General features: G+C 35.0%; 1 protein-coding gene across 14 annotated transcripts in view; it reads right to left on the reverse strand.

Moving 5' to 3' along the window:
• Window positions 1-11,829, reverse strand: part of LOC131318673 (kinesin-like protein KIN-UC) — a 36,950-nt gene extending 25,121 nt beyond the window's left edge. For 3 of the 14 annotated variants that reach the window (XR_009197774.1, XR_009197775.1, XM_058348599.1), the window contains exons 1-12: window positions 11,563-11,829; window positions 8,268-8,368; window positions 7,931-8,053; window positions 7,428-7,610; window positions 4,829-5,050; window positions 4,544-4,703; window positions 4,263-4,412; window positions 3,479-3,567; window positions 2,897-3,154; window positions 2,369-2,503; window positions 1,157-1,333; window positions 159-338 (exon numbers count right to left, since the gene is read on the reverse strand). Coding sequence is in view for 12 of the 14 variants with exons in the window: in XM_058348599.1 (XP_058204582.1) it covers window positions 159-338; window positions 1,157-1,333; window positions 2,369-2,503; window positions 2,897-3,154; window positions 3,479-3,567; window positions 4,263-4,412; window positions 4,544-4,703; window positions 4,829-5,050; window positions 7,428-7,610; window positions 7,931-8,053; window positions 8,268-8,368; window positions 11,563-11,776 (1,992 nt within the window). In the remaining 2 variants the exon portion in view is untranslated. Of the gene's footprint in view, window positions 1-158; window positions 339-1,156; window positions 1,334-2,368; window positions 2,504-2,896; window positions 3,155-3,478; window positions 3,568-4,262; window positions 4,413-4,543; window positions 4,704-4,818; window positions 5,051-7,427; window positions 7,611-7,930; window positions 8,054-8,267; window positions 8,369-11,562 lie in introns of those variants that run through there. The other 11 variants (XM_058348597.1, XM_058348593.1, XM_058348595.1 and 8 more) reach the window with 9 other exon arrangements.
• Window positions 11,830-18,952: the final 7,123 nt, after the last annotated feature.

Below are 18,952 nucleotides of genomic sequence, written 5' to 3' on the forward strand. Positions count from 1 at the left end.
ACTATTTTCTGTTGTATGCAACACATAAGATTTGATTTTTTGCCATATTGTGCTACTGCTTTTATTATGAATAAAAGAAATATAACAGTCATGGAGCATAACATAAACTGAAGAACAAAACCCCATGGTTTTCTTACTTCAATAAAGACAAACATAACCTGATTTGAGTTTTGATGATCTTTCAAAAGCTTCTTCATCTTATCCAATTCTTCTTCTACACTCTGAAAATGAGCAATCTCACCATTTTGATTCTGAATTAAATCTGCTATTTTCTCTTCATACATCTGATTTGTGTCTGCAAGAGCCTTCTCATATGTAGAATTTGCTATTTGGTATACCTGATAAGAGATAAAGAAAGATGAGAACATCAAACTATGCATTTTTGTTAGATGAAACTAGGAGCAACAAAAACACCGCGTTTAGAATTTTGTTGCAGACCTAAGAAGCACGACACATCTACCAGCCTCGCATTTCCGTATCCGACATGTGTCCATTGCGGACACAACACAACAATCTCTGGACACGTGTCTAACAAGGCTAAATGCGTGTCTAATTTTTCTATTATGTTTTTCTATTTGGATATGTTGGGGACACTCTTGGAACACGGTAAGAACACATTTTGAAAATTGGCCAGCATCAAAATTATATACATGTTCAGTGCATAAACACTTTACACCAACTTTTGATTTCTATCTTCCTTTTTTTAATGGCATTGATTTCTATCTATCTAATGTTAAGATTGTATTTAGGCTTTATCTTAATTTGACAGAATTATTCATGATATGTTATATGAACTCATAAGATACATTAATAATACAAGAACATATTGTTCATTCAAATTGTCTGCAACTTGTCGGTGTCCTAATTTTTGAAGAAATGACGTATCCACTTGTTTGTGTCTTGTCGGATGAGTGTCATATGTCCGTATTTGTGCTTCTTAGGTGTAGAGATGGGCGATAAGCCACTACGAAGACATTGGATGTGTCAGAATGCATTTAAAGTTTCACAAATTTAAGTTTTAGATTATCGAAAAGGAAACTACTTAAAACTCTTGCCAAAATGAAGCCCCAACTAATGATTTATTAAAAAATTGAATATGTGAATTTGAGGTACAAAGATACATGTTGTCCTTGCCATATTCACTTCGATAGGTAACCTGCATTGACTTTTCATGATCACTTAACAGCTTCTTCATCGCATTTAATTCTTCAGCACTTCCAGAGTGAGCCTTCACATGCTCTAATTGCTTCATCAACTCTGCTATTTTCTTCTCGTACATTTCTGTGGTATTAGCAAGTGCTTTTTGATTTGATGAATTTTCAAGCTGGTATTGCTACAAATAGAGAAACCAGAACCCTTAGTGAAACCATCTAAAAGGAGTCGAAACTATTACGTTATCAATTGTCCCAAAACTATAACTATTGGAAAATAAACCCAATAATAAATGTTAAGCTATCCAGCTCCCTACCTTGTAGGCAATCCCGTCTTGCTCACGGAGATGCCAACATCGTAGGATAATGCAAACATGAAACAACTGCAAACGAAAGGACTTGAACCTAAACAACCCAAAACCAAGGCTTTTACTAATTGTCCCAAAAGCTTAAGCTGTTACAAATTGGACCCCATAATGTATATCAAGCTATTATTGCCTGCCAAAATGAACCAAGTTGTGCCTATTTCGTAGTTTACCAAAAGACCTCTCCAATTAAATAGAGAATATAAAGATATATTTTTGAAATCGTTGATCTGCAAATATTTTTTGATCCTAATTTCACCTAGAATATGTAAACTTTTTTGCCATTAATACGATATTCTCACTTAGAATAGCGCCATGAATGTGATAAGAGTTGCTTTTTCAAGACCACTGTCTTTGTTAAAATCTTAATGATTGAAAGTGCTGGTCTCACCTTTTAAAAACATAAGCTTGAGTTACGATAGAACAATCATGACATAATTCAATATATTGAAGGCAAGAGAAATGAATTTACCCCCTTTGCAGTGGCATAACCTTTTGACAGTGCATTTGAGAACTTCATTCAATAAATGAAAGGCACACCTTTTACTTTTGGTTTCATAACTTTCATTTTTTCACTTTCCCTCTCTTCTTTCTAAATATGGTTTGACTATCACAGCCACAAACCGGTTATTCTTTAAGGATCTTAATATGACAAGTGCAAAATAATTTTTCAGAGAAAGCACCAAAAAAGAAAACCACCGAGTTTTGTCTTTGCATGTTGCTAAACAATACATTAGTTTAACATACAACAAAACAGCTAGACAGATATACTCATACTTACAAAATAGTAATTAACAACCAGAAGGATATAGTAGAAGAGTAATAGAGTAGGAAACTACATGTATAATATACCTTGTTGTGCTTTAGACTGATTTCTAATCGTGCAACTTCAGAATGCATAAAGTTGTTTTGATCTTTTAGACGATTCAATTCATTTAGTGTTCCCTCTAGCTCGATTTCCAGATGAGCATTCTCCTTCTGCAGAAACTGCAGTTAAGTGCAACAGTTTTAAAGAAAGTCATATACACCAACAAAAATAAAAAGAAAAGAAGAAAATAGGAGTGCCAATAGCAAAAAAAAGACAAATAAGCAAGAAGGTTAAACAGTGTTAACTGAAGCCCAGAAAATAATATCATCAAATGAAGCTGCAAAAAATATACTCCCTCCCTCCTAAATTGCTCGCCCTTTTGGAGAACCGTGCATTTTGTAAGCAAAAAATAAGGTACTAATGAGATTTTGTTTTAAAAAAAATTTACACCAACTTTTTCTTCTCAATGAAATCTTTAAATTGGTGTAAAAAAATTTTGAAAAAAATTCATGCTAGTACTTTAATTTTTGCATTCAAAATGCAAGACTTCCTAAAAAGGGCGAGATAACTACCTCAGACCTTGCAACCAAGCTCTTTTTAGCAGGAGAGACAACTACCTCAGACCTTGCAACCAAACTCTTTTCAGCTTTAGCAAAGGACTCTTGATACTCTTTGAGACTTCTTTCCATTTCTATTCTCTCCTTGTCCCTCAATTTTAGTTGCCTATCAATCTCAGCAGTTAGATGATCCACATGATTCTCAAGCTTCCGGCATAAACTTTCGTAATCAAATTCTTCCTTAAGCTTTAACATGTTTACAACTTTCATAGCCTGCAAAATCAACAAATATAAACTCCCCAAGTTACAAAACTTTTTTCTTTTATGCTGTTGAAAAAGAAAAGTATCCATTACAAGCGTAAATTTAATCCTTTATATATGAGTTGATTGCAGATGACAAAGTCAAAAGCCAGTGGCCATTCTAGTGTTATTAGACACACTGGCCACAAATGAGTGTTGACTTTAGAATCCACTGGGACAACAAAGGATATACGAGTCAATGTTGGTCCTCCCATTGCCAAAGTGGAGAGTGATCAAGGACATAGAATGTCTCATATATGACATATTTTGAACGATGAAGTGCGTTATCTAACTCACGCGTTGTCCAAACATCACGGTGCTTGTGGTTTCGGCATGATGTCGAGAAGAAGGCCCAATCGTTACTAGAAGTGAGGTCCTTGCAGAGCCTGTTTCATTGGATAAGAGATAGTCGATGTTAGACAATACGGATACACTCATGTAATTATTCTTGGATAAGCTAACTTCAAAAATCCCTACCAGTTAAATCTAGAATGGACTAGTTTAACAATCCCACAATAGATTTGCCATTAGACACTAAGCATTGCAGCTACAAATTTTAGCTTATCTCCTCACATTCATGTCTTATTTGTACAAGCCTTCCCACATGTACGAAATATATACGGGTAAAATTCACTATTGGTTCCTAAAGTATGTGACAGTATCAATTTGGTCCTCATCCTTCTGCTTTTTGCCAATTTGGTAAGGAAGTTTTCAGTCCAAAAGGATCAAAACCATTTACCTTTACCTCAGCAAAAGTACATACAATGAGCAGATTTTCATCCACTTTTCAAAGTATGTTTGAAACATTTATTGACGCTCACTGTGTACTTAATACCTCTTTGCGACGTCCCTTAAAGTTTAATGGCCTTTTTCCCAAAGATGCATCATAATATCCTATTAGCATCCATTACTTTTCATGCTAGCTTAAAGGAAAAGAAAGGGTGTAGGAAATGTAAAAAGTTATCTAATCTCCCAAATAGTGTTCCAGAAAGTTTCCAAAATTCAGACAGCACAAGAGGATTGGGAAACATGTGGAGACAAGCAAAACAATGTAATTGAATGTATGAGTTATGTGGATAACCTCCAAAGGAATCACGAAGTAGTCTTGTCAGTTTAGAATCTCTAACAGGTATGTGAGGACTATTTTCTGCCAATGCATTTATGCATTTTCCCAGCGAAGTAAGAGAAAGATTAATGAACTTAGCCTCTTCAACCGAGTGGCCTTCACTGCCTGCAACACATAGAAGTATTAAACGACACAAAATCGACTTAGATAAACATCATACTATCAAGTATCAACCCATAAGTAGAGAAGTTGACCACTTAAACTAAAAGAATCAAAGGACAGAGAGAGAGAGCAACCAGATTTGTCCAATCTCTCAGAACCAGCAAGATCCACTATCAGCAGCTTGCTATTGCGAACAATTGGTATGCCACGATCATAAGATAAATTCCCTTTACTGTCTTTTTCTTGAAAAGGAATTTCATTTTCCTCCTCATGAACAGCTCTCCGAATATTAACCTATGAAACAATGGTTACATGAATGTAGAAACTAATAAGTTTTCAAAAAGGATCATAAATTGTTGAATATACTCTATAAATAGAGAGAGGAAAAACAAAGAAACTGGATTCTGACATGAGCCCACCATAAGAATTGCATGACTACGAGAAGACTCTGTATTCAGCTTTGTATTTGCCACATGACGGTTTGCCTCACCAGTTTGAAGTATCTGTAGAAAGTGATCAAGATCTTGAACTTTAACTACCACTGCGCCAGGCAATGTTACTTTCCCGGTCTTAGGCTCCTCGGAAATTGGGATATTAATCTTCTCCGGCGAAAGCAAATCTTGTAGAGATTCGAGATACAACTGGCACAGTAACAAATCTTTGCTTCATTACAGATATAAATAGTGCATGGCAAAAAGAACTTAAATAGGTTTTTAACCACATAAGCAATCTGATGACAAGTTAAGGTCTTCCTAAGATTGCGACCAAAACAAGGTTCACTTCCAAGACAATGATAATAGTAATAGCAACAAACAATGAGGATAGATCACAGAAACTTAAAGTGATAGTTGGTACCCAAAAAACATATATTTAAGTGATTTTTCTCTGAAAAGGAAAGAGTATCTACCAAGTAAATTACTTCTCTATTTACAGAAATTCCAACAAGAGAACCTGCGTGACAAGAGAATTCTTGTCAACGCGACTTTTTTCTCTTGAGAAATCAGTCTACATTGCAGTAATAGTAGACCACAAAGTTCATGCTAATCTGCTCCCTCTCTACTAAACAAGCCAATGTCCCAATTGACGAGGGGCCGGCTATGTCAACCAAGTTTCTCCATTCTATCGTAGTCATATCTTCAATTAGAAGGCTTGCAGCAAAACTCCACTACCTATAGTATGCATCATCTTCTCTGTTACTACCAATTGGTTGTCTTACTACACAGGTGGACGTGTCGGCCAGTTCTCGTATATTCACTATTGTGCACACATTCCCCAAGTTTTCCATATATTTCTAGAGCAGTAATCCCTTTGTTTTGGTGATAGACGATCCTAGCTGTCCGGTTTGTGGTTTTGCCCAAGAATCTATTGTTCACCTGTTTTGTATTTGCCCTCTAGCTGTTCAAGCATGGCATTTATCGCCTTTACAAGTAAGTATGGGGACAGTACAAGTTAACTCTTTTTTTTTTTTTTTTTTGGGATACTATGGACCTGTGGTGGCAGGATCAAAGTAACAAGGATTGGTGTATGTTGGTTGCTGCGGTTCTAATGTGGTATATTTGGAAGTGTTGGAACGGGGCTATTTTTGAACATAAGCTCTCTCTTCCTGGGGTGTTGTGCAAGAGGGCAGTGGAGTATCTCCATGAGTTTTTGGCTGCAAACTCTTTGAATACTACAACTGTTGTTTCGAACAGAGAGGGAGCTGCACTTTCTTGGATAAGGCCTCCAAATGGGATGTTTAAGATTAATGTGGATGGTTCTTGGAAGAAAGAATTAGGGAAAGGAGGCTATGGTATTGTGGTTAGGGATTCCAGAGGCTTTTTTGCCGCTGCGTCTATGAGAGTTTTGCAGTGGTGTGCCAGTTCATCAGTTGCTGAAGCTCTAGCAATTCGACAAGGTGTCCTGCTGGGCTTACAACTCGATTTGGGGTCTGTTCTAATGGAAAGTGATGCTCAACTGTTAGTGAAGATGCTTAATGGACAGGTTGAGACCAATCAAGAGGTAGAAGTGATCATTCATGAAATTCAAGTTTTGAGTAGAAATTTCCAGTGTTGCTGCTTTTCTTTTGTTCGTAGGAATGGTAATAATGTTGCTCATGTGTTGGCAGGCAAGGGTTTGGGTGGTTCGGGGTATAGTCTCTAGACGGAAGCCCCACCGTTGTTACTTGGCCCCTTTCTAGGGACGGGTCTCCTGATTGATGTATCATTTTGATTTGTTAATAACATCTGTTATCATTGGGACAAAAAAAATAAAAAAAATTCCCTCTGTTCCTATTTGTTTGTCCAATTCTGCAAATCTAAACATCTAAAAAATCATCTGTATTTTCAAATTTATTTTGCTTTCGATAACTTAAAAACCTTGTCCACGGGAATTAGTTGAGATCTTTTAATTGGTAGAAAAACTTTGGAAAACAAAGAAAGATACATGATTTGTTGACCTAATTAAAGGCATGACCGCAAAAGGAGGACCAAGAAGTGGGGACGACAGAAGTATCACTTTTTTGGTGCATTGAACAACATTCTCATTTCCAAGCTGACCAACTCAATCCCAACTGTAAGTTAATGGTCGGATTGTGTCCCAAGTCGCCTGGACAAGCCCCCTCTATGCAAGTTATAAGGCCTTAGCTTCCATCTCCTTAATACCTGGGTTTTAAGGAGACTATGTGGGCTGAGCTTATTTAATATAGTATCAGAGCTTTGGTTGGGCCTTTCATTGGTGAACCGTTGTCCGGTTGCCACGCTTTGTGGGTCAGGGGGTGTGTTGGATTGTGTCCCACATCGCCTGGACAAGGCCCTTCTATGCTGGTTATAAGACCCTAGCTTCCCTCTCCTTAATACCTGAGTTTTATGGAGACTATGTGGGCTGAGCTTATTTAACATTAATCTACGACAAATAGTGAAGATAAAGCACTTCAATGGTGAGTAGAAGTCAGCTCTATCTAAGTATAGAAGTAAAATCTTCATCATTGACTAATTACATTACCTAAAAACAAACAGAAAAAACAGGAACTAAGTTCAATACCTGCAAATAGGAGATTTCAATGCTATCAGATCCAGATGTACTGGAAATTATATCTTCCACAGCTCTAACCATAATACCACGTTCGGAAGCATCATCTTTACCCAACCTCCCAAGAGTGTAAGTCTTGCCGGTGCCTGTTTGGCCATAAGCCATTACTGTCCCATTATACCCACTCAATACACTCTGCAAAAGTGATTAAAATCATGAACAGACCAATCAAAAGTATTTGCAACTTTTTCAACCACAAGAATAGAAGAAAATAGTTGTTTGAAAACAATTAACTACAGAACTACTGATAATCAATGCATAGTCACGCGCGCGCGCATATGCGTTTACAAATCACCATATAATTTCCAAAATGCAAGGGCAAGAAAAGACTAGGTCATCTGTATACATAGAGATGAAGGTTTTTCAGCCCTGGTCACAACTCAAAACCTCATGAAGCTTCAATATGAAAGAGGAACTATCTCGTATTCATGCTCTCTAAATTTTTGATTGCTTACCTCAACTACAGGCTTTGCTACCGCTTCATAAACACGCCTTTGAGAAGCACTCTCGGAAAACACTTCATCAAATCTATAAGCTTCAGAGCTCCAATTGTTTTTCTTCAAGTTTAACCTCTTCAGCTACATGAAGGGGGGAAATATAAATATATAAATTCAAAGGTGACGTTTGTTGATCAAACGTTAGGGTGCAACATCCATGTAAGAGAGGTGGGAGAACTAACAATCAGAAGTATATATTGCAATCAACTGGAACAAGGGTATGCAGTATTCCTTAATTAATCAACAGCGTTCAGGAATGGGATCGATAACAACTAAAGCTGCAGAAACCTATTACCTCTGGTTGAATTTCTACACAATCAGCAAAATCAGCATCTGAAAGCAGATCTTCTGCATTTCTGGGTCTAAGTCTGACGGCAACTCTTACTCTTGCAGGTTCTGCGGTAGACGTCAAATATAGAACCTTCATTTAATTGATCATCTTTGCTATAAGCACTAACTGAATGCAGCATCCACGAATTTCCAATGGTATTCAAAAAACTTAAAGAACAGACGAAGATGTCATCCCAATAGCATAATCTGCTAAATTTTATCAAACTGCTAAAATTTCCCAATGTCATTTACACACCAACGTGCATATCAAGGAGCTGCATTTGGCATGGACACACCCTAATAGACCCAAGCACCATTTATGATTGTTTGTGAAGTTTTCCTCATGGCAGGATATCCTTGACCCATTTCTGGGTCAAACCTATATCAAGAATACAATCATCACCAGAAAACAATTGACCAGAGAATTTAACCCGAGACACCTAAATCTCGAGCCATTGGCTTTGCCGAATCAAGTCCAAGTGTAGGTTCTGCATCCTACAAAGAGAAGTTAAAAAAATTTGCCATGTCCCTAAATACTCAGATACCAATGAATTTTTACTAGTAAATTAGTAATTGTCCCTCTCTGATACACACGGGAACTTTAAAGTTTTTCAACATCCCAATATGAAACGGAATGACCGACTTTGAGGACTTTGTAGAATCTGTAACACACACTAACAATAAGACATGTTGTATGGCTACTACAAATTTTTGTCGTATAACGTGAACAGCGTTGGAAATAAAGTAGGTTGTCCACCTGATAGGGAACAATGAGTTGGATCAAAATTAAGCAGTTCAATGTCTAATTTCAGCATTATCATATAACTTGGTATCTAATTATTTTTGCCTACTTTTTTGGCTGACGGTTCACTTCAGTGCCTATAGGAATGCCATTATGTGTGATAGTTTTAAATGAGACGATGCCAGAATAGAGTTGAGTTTTGGATATTGACCGGGTTCTTCTTTTGATTCCCTAGTCCCTACAACACCATGTCCGATATTGAATCATCTTACTAAAGAATTATATAATGCTTCTAGTATAGGTTTCTTGACTTCCAATACATGCAATCCTACCAGAACTCAATCGGGATGTTTCTAAAAAAATGTTCCAAAAAGATCTCCAAATACATATAGCATTAGTCTAAGATGATAACCTCACCCTTCTCCAGAAACTGAGAATGACCAGCTTAATCAAGGCCGAGCCACTATAGGTTGAGCAGGGGACATTGCTAAACCGATTTTTTCAAAATTACACTTCCTACAATGCTGCAAGACATTTCCAAAATAACCATGCTAAATATTCAACTAGTATGAGTTCCACCCACAGTTTTAGAATTATAAATCAATTTCCACTACACTAATTTTTATTCTACCATCAAAATCAATCCTTGTTTGTATGTAGCATGTTTAGTGGCTGGCAGTTTAGTTGTAGCTAATTTACTAACATTAGCAACATTAGGATTGATTTCTGACCAGCCTCTTTTATTTTGGTTTTTATTTGTTGACTAAAACGTTATATTTCTATCAGAGCACCAAATACTCACATTAGAATCTCATCAAATCTACAAAAATTGTTGATGAAAAACAGGCACAAAATTTTAAAATCCTAGCGAAAAGGTCGTAACAATTCTGTTCAAACAGGTAAATAAGACATAAACATAAAGGTGAATAAAAAGTTGAACCGATATCAGGGCTTAACCATCAAAGGTGAGTAAATGGTCTTATTAGTCCTATGTTTTGCCTCCATTGGACTCCTCCCCTGGATCTACTTTAGCATATTCAGTATGAGCAACACTTTTCTTTGTATAAAGGAGAAGACTAATTTAGGTCCTGTTTGGCAACCACATTTTTAAATTTTGTATTGTGAGGTATTGCATTTTGGGTGTTTGAGAGCCAATTCCAAAATATATTTTGTCGAAGGCATTTAACATAGGGGTTAACCGGTTATAGGGACAGCTAAGACGTAACCGATACTGTTTTCAGTGTTTTGCAGCCTTTTCTTCTTCTTTTATTGAAAGAGTAAGAACATAAAAGAGATTACAACCTATCGTTTGCATCTAATACAATTGGAAAAAGACTAATTTGCACACTTCAAGTCGTGAACGGCAAAAAACAGAGTCAACATTTTTATTTAATTTTTGTCATTGCATTCTTTTCTCGAGAAGGGGCTCTTTCATTTTACTATGGTAATAATATAATAATATATAAGACACAAAACATATGGAAATTCAATATTGCATGAATATTAACTCTACTTTGGATAATGATCATTTCTTAGGGTATGTCCAACAGACTCCAGATTAATTAGTATTTCACTTGGAATCGATATTGGCATCGGGTCACATAACTGCGTCGACAGACTTCTGTTAAAAACCTACGATCAGGATATGTCTCTAACGGCTTGTATCGTCCCCTTCGAAAAACTATGCCTCTCCCACACCTCGCATCCTTTTTTTATAGAAATCTCACGATACACATTCGATATGTATCTTACAATTAATTACTGAACAAAATCGAAGCTTATTTTGAGAAGCAGAACCCAAAACGCAAACTAAATCGTTTGATGTAATTATGACGACCCTCAAATCATCAAAAGAAACCCAACCACAATCCATTAGAAAGCCTCAATTCGCTAGAGCCCACTTGGGAAACTTGGAATTTTCCATCCATAAAAACTTATTTTCTCATATAAGCATTAGATTCCTAGTTTGTTATGATGCATAACTATTCTTTAATTGTATGTTAACTTTTGTTCAAAAAATTTACGATACACGATACGTACCCCAATGGCTTCATTTAATTGTCGAGAATGTTGTATGGTAAATAGATTTTCCATAAAAGAGGAGTAAGATAAAAGTAAAAGGAAGTGAAATTTATTTTTCTGTGTTCACTTGACGAGAAAAGGAAAACTAACTTTCTTTCCTTTTGGCAAGACCTTTTTGCAGAATTTAATTCTTTGTGTTCACTTAACGAGAAAAAAGGAAAACTAACAACATTCTTTCCTTTTTGCGAAAGACCTATTTCTATTTTGCAGAAAGTGTTCCCAAATGAAAAAAAAGTATGATACACGATACGTATTCCGATTAAAAAACACTTATTGTCGAATAAGACCAAGAGGAATGCTATGTAAATTTTCTTTGTCCCTTGTCCATAAAACCAATCATCAATATCTTCTAAGCCAAAAATAATCCAGAGTTTTTTTTTTTTTTGGTAAATAAAAATACTCCAAGAGTTGATATGAGAGAGAGAGAGAGAGAGACCTGGATCGTGGTTGGTGGAGTTGGTTCGAGAAGTAGGGGGGAGAGAGGGTCGGGAAGCGTGGAGTTTGGAACGAACAGAGAGATTATTAGGGAGTAGTAGTTGTTGTCCGTTGTCGACGCTTCGAGATAGTGAAGAAGCAGCAGAGCGTCCATGAGGAATTTGGTTTTGTCTCTCCGACCTCTGTGAAGACCTCTGAGCAGAGCTCGACGCCATTACTGTACACGCTCAGAGAGAGCGAGAGAGAGAGAAGGTAGAGGGACAGAAAGATCGTGTTTGGGTCGTCGTTGAGGGCGGCACGATTAAAATAAAGTGTTTTTAAAGTACGGGGTAATAAATATACCCGAAATGCTACTGGTACATACAATCTGTGCATAGATTGTGCACAGATTTTATAGTGGGGCCCACTATGAGTCCCATACAAATGATCCGAGCCGTTCATTAAATGTAAAACATTTTTTCAAGAGTTTTTACAAAAAATCAGCTCAATCCAATACCTATAAGTACTTGATCTAATCATCTAACTTTTCATTACCCGGAAATTTGAATGAAAATTTAGATAATTGGATCGAGTACTTATAAGTATTAGATTGAGCTGATTTTTTACAAGAACTCTTGAAAAAATATTTTACATTTAATGAACGGTTTGGATCATTTGTATGGGATATTTGGTGGGCCCCACCATAAAATCTGTGCACAGATAGTCTGTACCAGTAGCATGGTTCTAAATATACGTGTTCCCGCCTTCGCTTCCTCTATTACTCCTATTAACGTACTATACTGGAGTACTACTTTTTATTTCATATTTACTTATGAACTTATTTTAGACATACAAATGTATTATGTAAAGCCTAATTTGTTATTCTTTTAACTCAAGTGTCCAGACCAATTTATTCGCACCTCAGTTAACCTTAGGTGGCTAAGAAAGTGGTAGCCAGTGCTGGGATCTGCTATGCAGCAATCACCGTCTAATAAAGAATGACCCAATTAAATCTCGTGTGATGTTTTTTGGGAACAAAGACTTTTTTCCTTAATCCTAAAACCTTGGGAGTATCAAACTTCTAAGTCACAGACATTGATTATCAGGCTAGTCCCTTTTGGAGTTGCCTAATTTATAGTTTTCATGTATTGGAGTATTGTTTAAGTTGTTTTAAAATTTAGAAAGAAAAACATTTCAACTGCTATTTTAAAGGCTTATACTTTTTAAATTAATTTTAAAAAGTACCGACTTCTACAAGTGACTATTTTAAAAAGCTACGAAACATCGGGAAAAAAAATCTATTAACAGAAAGGACTGTAATAAAATTTGACTTTGAAAATCCAATTCTGCCAAACACTCCCAGTTAATTATTACATGGTACAAATATGAATAGCACCTACAGTTTTATCAAATTTGGGCAAGGGAAATGTAACGACCCGGATTTTGACTAATTTTTTTTTCTTAAATATAATATTATTAAAATTATTTTCCTTAATGTAAAATTTTTTTTTAAAATACAATTATTCATGCAATATATATATGCATTCTTTTTAAAATTTTTTCTACACACACATGCTTGCATGCACACTCCTTCTCCTCCCTCACCTCAAACTCCTTCCGTCTCTCCGTCTCCTACTCAGTCTCTACTTCCTCCATAACCCTAAAATCAAGCTCAATTCGTCCATTCCAAATCCTATGAACCCAACCCCATTAAATTCACTCTTATCCTCTCCCACCAAAATTCTCCTATGAAATATCCCACCCCATTAACCTACGAAAATACCACGATATTTTCCACATTCCACCGATCAGAAAAGAAAAGAAAAACAGAAGAAAACGAAGCTCCAATCCATGGAGTTTTAGAGAGAGAAAGAAAGAGAGAGAAAAGTGGGTTTCATAGTTTCGTCCCACCGAAACTCAAATTGATCGATCCAAACATCTCCTACGATCCCTAGCACAGCCAAACATCTCTCAATTCGATCCCAAAGTCTCCCGATCAAAGGAACCCGAAGTCTTCTTCCCTAAAATTCAATATTTGTTTTTAAATCAATCCGATCCAATTCAAGGTACTATAATTCTATCCAACCTCTTCTCCAAGTATATTAAGTGTTTATATGCTTAACCATATATCCCAAACACAAAAAAATATAATTCACTGTGCGTTTTCTACCATATTTACCAATTTGATATTATTTTTTAACTTGATAATTTATTTGTAATTATTTATGTAAAAGATGACCCTTATGATATTTATTTTACAATCTTTCCGATATTAATATTACTAAAAACTACTGACTTGATATTATTTTCTTACAATGTAATATCATCTTAGTATAAAATATATTAGTTATATCATTTTAATTTATCCGGTAGATTGAGTTGATTTTAAACGTTTCGAAACAACTTTGCGACCTTCCGAATATCATTTTTGACACCCGGAATATTTTTCCTAGACTTTTCACACCTCAAAGATCATAACTTGTTAAGATCATATTTTTTTAAATTTAATTATCTATTTATTAAATTATTTATTATTTATCTATCAAAGTTTAAAAACGAAAAATCTTTGCGACATTTCAAACAACGTTTTAACACCCAAACTAATTTTTTCTAAACTCCTTGTATCTCAAAGATGATATCTTGTTAAATTAATATTTTTTTTATTTAAATTACTATTTATTGTTATTTTTATAGTGTTTCCAATTAAAATTACCTTACGACTATATAAACCTTATTATTAATGCACGAGTAATTTTATTTAGACTTCCTACATTTCGAAGATGAAACTTTGTTAACCTCAACATATTTTAATTAGTAAATTATTTATTATCTATTTACTTCACTTTCGGCCACTTTATTTAACGTCTTTATTTAAAATAATCTCGCGACCCTCCGAACCCAACTTCTGATACTCAACTGGTTGCATAGGACCTCTAGGACTCTTAATCAGATCATGTTAATTATTTTAATATTTTTACCTAATTAATGCATTAAATTAGTTTTTAATTAATCTAATTACTTAGAAATAATTAATGAGAGCCTAGAAAAATATTTTTTTAAAATTCTTTTAAAAAACTCTTACTTATTATCATCTTGGCCATAAGAGATTGAGGGCAACAGCCCATTCATAAAAGGTTGTGTGATTATTTTGCTTGTAGGTTGTTTTAATTATTATTCTTTTTAATTGTATATTGCACTATTACTTGATTTGAATGCTAGATTGGACCCTAGAGACATGGGGTGGTATGCGAGTAGAATTCACCTAGGCGATACTAGATAATGGATGAATTGGAAAGTTTTATTTTTAGATTGCTTGCAGGCGTGATTTTGAGATGTGATGAGATTTGTGATGAGATTGAAACTGGCTGGAGTCCAGTGATGAATTGATAGACTGGCGGGAGTCCAGTGATGATTGTGATGATTGTGAAATAGTATATAAGATAGGCGAACCCTAGTTGTGATTTAGGCATGATAAACTTTTCCCTTGTTGTAGTTATTGGGGTGCACACTCGGTATATAACTTAGGTGTATCTGCGACAGCAAAGGGAAGTGACGTCGTGGGACCGAGCATGGCTAGCAGTTGGGGGAGGAAAGATCTCGCAGAGGGATCTTAGATTTCACATTAGAATAATGAATAGTAATAAATTGGTGTTTGTAAATCCTTATTCTGCTTTTCGCATTATTATTTTCTTGTTGCCTGCTAACTGTAAAGTAAGGGGGTAGTTGGGTTGGATTATTCTACTAGGTGATTTATCACTCACGGATACGTTTGTATCCTGGCAAATCGTTTGCTTCGGCGATCAATTTGCCAGTGGGCGCAGGATTCAATGGAGAGGATTCAAAGATGTTGCAGTTCAAGACAGAAAGAATATCAGGAATGAAGATCGAGTATGTTTCGGATTTGTATCAAGCCTAGAGTCAGCTCTGAAATTAATGTATTTTGAATCAGTAAATTTATCTTGTTTATCTTGTGACTGTAATAGCTAAACTTTATTTTGAAAAATTATATTTATTTAGCAAATTTACTTAAGATTTTATTTTATATTACTTCCGGAAAGTCGGGGCGTTACAGGAAATTACATATAATATATATGGGAAAGCATCAAGCTATGGTATAACTCGAAGTTAACTTTTTTGGGCCATGTAATTAGGTTAATAGTTAACAAGTTAGTTGTCGCGAATTGTTACATTACTAGGGATTGCTCGTGCCTAAAGGCACAAAGCAATGCATTTTAAGCACAAAAAGTTTTTTTATCATAAAAAGTGCTTTTGTTTTTATATCCCTCATCGTTGTTTTCAATTTTATAATATGAAGAATAACATATAATCCGTGTGTATGACATTACCGATGATCATCCAAATCACATAAATTTGAGCCAACAAATTCAAATCCAGTATCACGTTGCATTCATAAGATCCTATGTTTTTTTTTTTTTTTTCTGTATATGATTGTAGGGAAATCAACTCTAAAAGGAAACAAATTAAAAGAAAATATTAAATTGAATGTAATGGAATCAACTTTAAACAGAAATCAATTATTTAGTTGATTTAAATTCAAAAAGATAATCATATTTTTTAAGGAAACAACCTAAAAGCAATCAATTAAAAGAATTTACCAGTCATAAAGTTAGGATGTTTATATTGGAAAGTATGCTTTCAATTGGACGGATATGATCTATTGAAAATTCGATCCGATGGTTGTAGAGGGTGTTGGATTTGTATGGATAGACAGAAACCGCTCTGTTTTATAATATATATATATATATATATATATATATATATATATATATATGTATGTAAGAGATATTTTGTCATTGGTTCATTATTATTGGCTCTTCCTCTAATTTGAAAGGTTGAAAATGAAGTTCAATTTTCTTCCAATTTCTTCTCAACTTTCTCTTTCATTTTCCTCTTTATTATCTTCTGTTCTTTTCTCTTTCCTTCCCCAAGTTCCAAACAAAGCCTAAGAGCATCTCCCGCCAACTCCATTGTGTTCGGAACTTGGGAAAAGAAACCAAAAAGAAGAGAAAATTTTAAACATTTACCTTTCATTGTTTGATGTGTAAAGAAAGAGAGGGGGAAGTTTATAAACCAAATTCGATTTTCTCTCCAATTTCTTCTTGTCGTTCCCTCTAATTTTCCTTTTTTTCATAACTTTCCCTTCTATCCCTAAGTTCCAAAGAGAGATAGTAATATATTTGTCTATTGCGTATTTTCACAATAAGGTTGTGTTTCACTTAACTTTTAGCAAAATAAGTTGGTTTGTCTTTATTTAATTTTTTTTTGCATTTGATAGTTTTGCGCCAAATTTTTGTGGATTATTGATTCATTTCGATGAGAGGAATCAGAAAAGTAAACAAATTTTTCTTTTACACAAATATTTTGAGAAATAACCACTTCTAAGCAAAAAAATTTTTTTTCTTTCTACTAAAAAGTGGTTATTTCTCAAAATATTTGGGTAAAAAATCTAAAAAAATTACTTTTTTAAATTAATAATCCATAAAAGTTTGATACAAAACTAACAAAATGCAAAAAAAAAAAAAAATTAAATAAAAATAAAAAGTGTTGAAAGTTAAAATGGAATGGAGTCAAAGGTGGTTTAAAAAAACAAAAGAAAATTGGATTTTGGAACCCCTGTATATGCCGGAGAATCTCGAAAACTTTTCCGTGATTCGGCTGAGCTCATTGCCAGTACGTGTTTGTCGGAACTTGGACTCATTCGTTTGCTTTATCAGCCTTTGTTCTGCTCTCATCGTACAAAATAATAATGCTACTCATACAATTTATACAATTTCTCATATATATATATATGGGGTTCATACATAGTAGTATGTGTGAAACCCACATGCATATAAGAAATTATGTTTAGTGTTATGTTTAAATTGTTATGTGAGTATCATTTTTGCTTACAAAAGTGCAATGTACAAATAAATGTTACCTGAAAATAATTCGGAATATATTATTTATAATCTGTATTTATGACCGTTTATAAATAATATATTCTGAATTATTTATGAGTAAAACTTCTTTATTCGTAGCATGCTCCATCGTTATAAATCTCCATTGTCTTGTTCATATCTGATGATGTTTGGGTGCATCGGGGGAGCTGCTCCTCTCCATACTCCATCACCACCATATATAGTACTACCTCTCAACTCAAACAAAGACTCTATTTTTGGCCCTTCCCATACGAACGGTTCACGTGGTAGTTCTTGTTGAGTAGAATACGTACGAAAAAAATCGGATTTAGAAAACGTTGAAAGACACACACGCACCCCAACTAATCGTGTCTTGTTTTATTAATTGTGCGTTTGCTTTAAAAATTATTTACTCTCCACTTTGTGAAACAAATTAAGCGTTTTAGGAAGCCAACCGGCTTGTAGCCCAATGACACTTCCTCACCTCTTTCACATAGAAGATAAGGGTTCGATTCTCGCTATAAACGTAATAATAAATGTTACTCACAAAATAATCTAAATATAACACCAACCATAACTTTTCACATACATGTAAGCTCTATACATACTATTATGTATGGGTCCCACATGTTTGTGAGATATTGTGTTTGAATTTTTGTGTGAGTAACATTGTTGAAACGTAATTGTTTAGTGTGGTGGTTGATGCCTTTTGGACTAACCTCACCCGTATGCCACTTAGCAGGACCTCCTCCCCTTAAGAGTATGTTAGACATTATCGAGTGAAAAAAAAAGTGTTTTCGAGAGACCACTACTGAACATGAGAAAAAAATAATTAGAAGCAGTATTGGGAGACCGCCATGTAAGTTTATAAACCTAACATGAAATCAAGTTAAACCCGTGTGATCAAATGCTAACTGCCTAACAGCCTCCTTGGACGGAGTGATTTCATGAGAAAATAAAAGAATTGTGATTTCTAATCAAATCACTCATTTGCATTGACTATTTTGGTAGGAAATGGAGAGAGAAGTACAAAAATAAAATATTTTGATTGACTTATCCTCTTTCTCACCCATCTCACCAAAAATAGTGACATTTAGTGAGAAAGAGCTCCCATTTCTTATCTCATCCTTTCTCACCGTCCAAATGAGCTGTAAAAAGTTACTCTGCGATCTTGATGGGGACTAATGGGACTGCAGTGTGCAGCTTGCTCATCATGGTGAGTCGTTAATTGTAGGGAGCAATAAACTAAACGTCATTGAATTTTTGTAATTTATTGGACACAACTTAAATATTGATCGAAACACTTCTACTTAGTAAAGAGCTGTGCTACGTGCACAGCAGCTGTGCACAGTGGCCTTTTTCTCCCACCTCGGGTCGCACATAGATGATCGGAGCCGCTCATTTTGTTCAAAATATGTTGTTTAAGGTCTCTGTAAAAAATGAGCTTCATTCGATATCGTTAGAGACGTTAACAAAACACCCAAAATCACTTCA

The sequence above is a fragment of the Rhododendron vialii genome, chromosome 3a (genome assembly GCF_030253575.1).
Source record: "Rhododendron vialii isolate Sample 1 chromosome 3a, ASM3025357v1".
In the NCBI taxonomy this organism is placed as follows: Eukaryota; Viridiplantae; Streptophyta; class Magnoliopsida; order Ericales; family Ericaceae; genus Rhododendron; species Rhododendron vialii.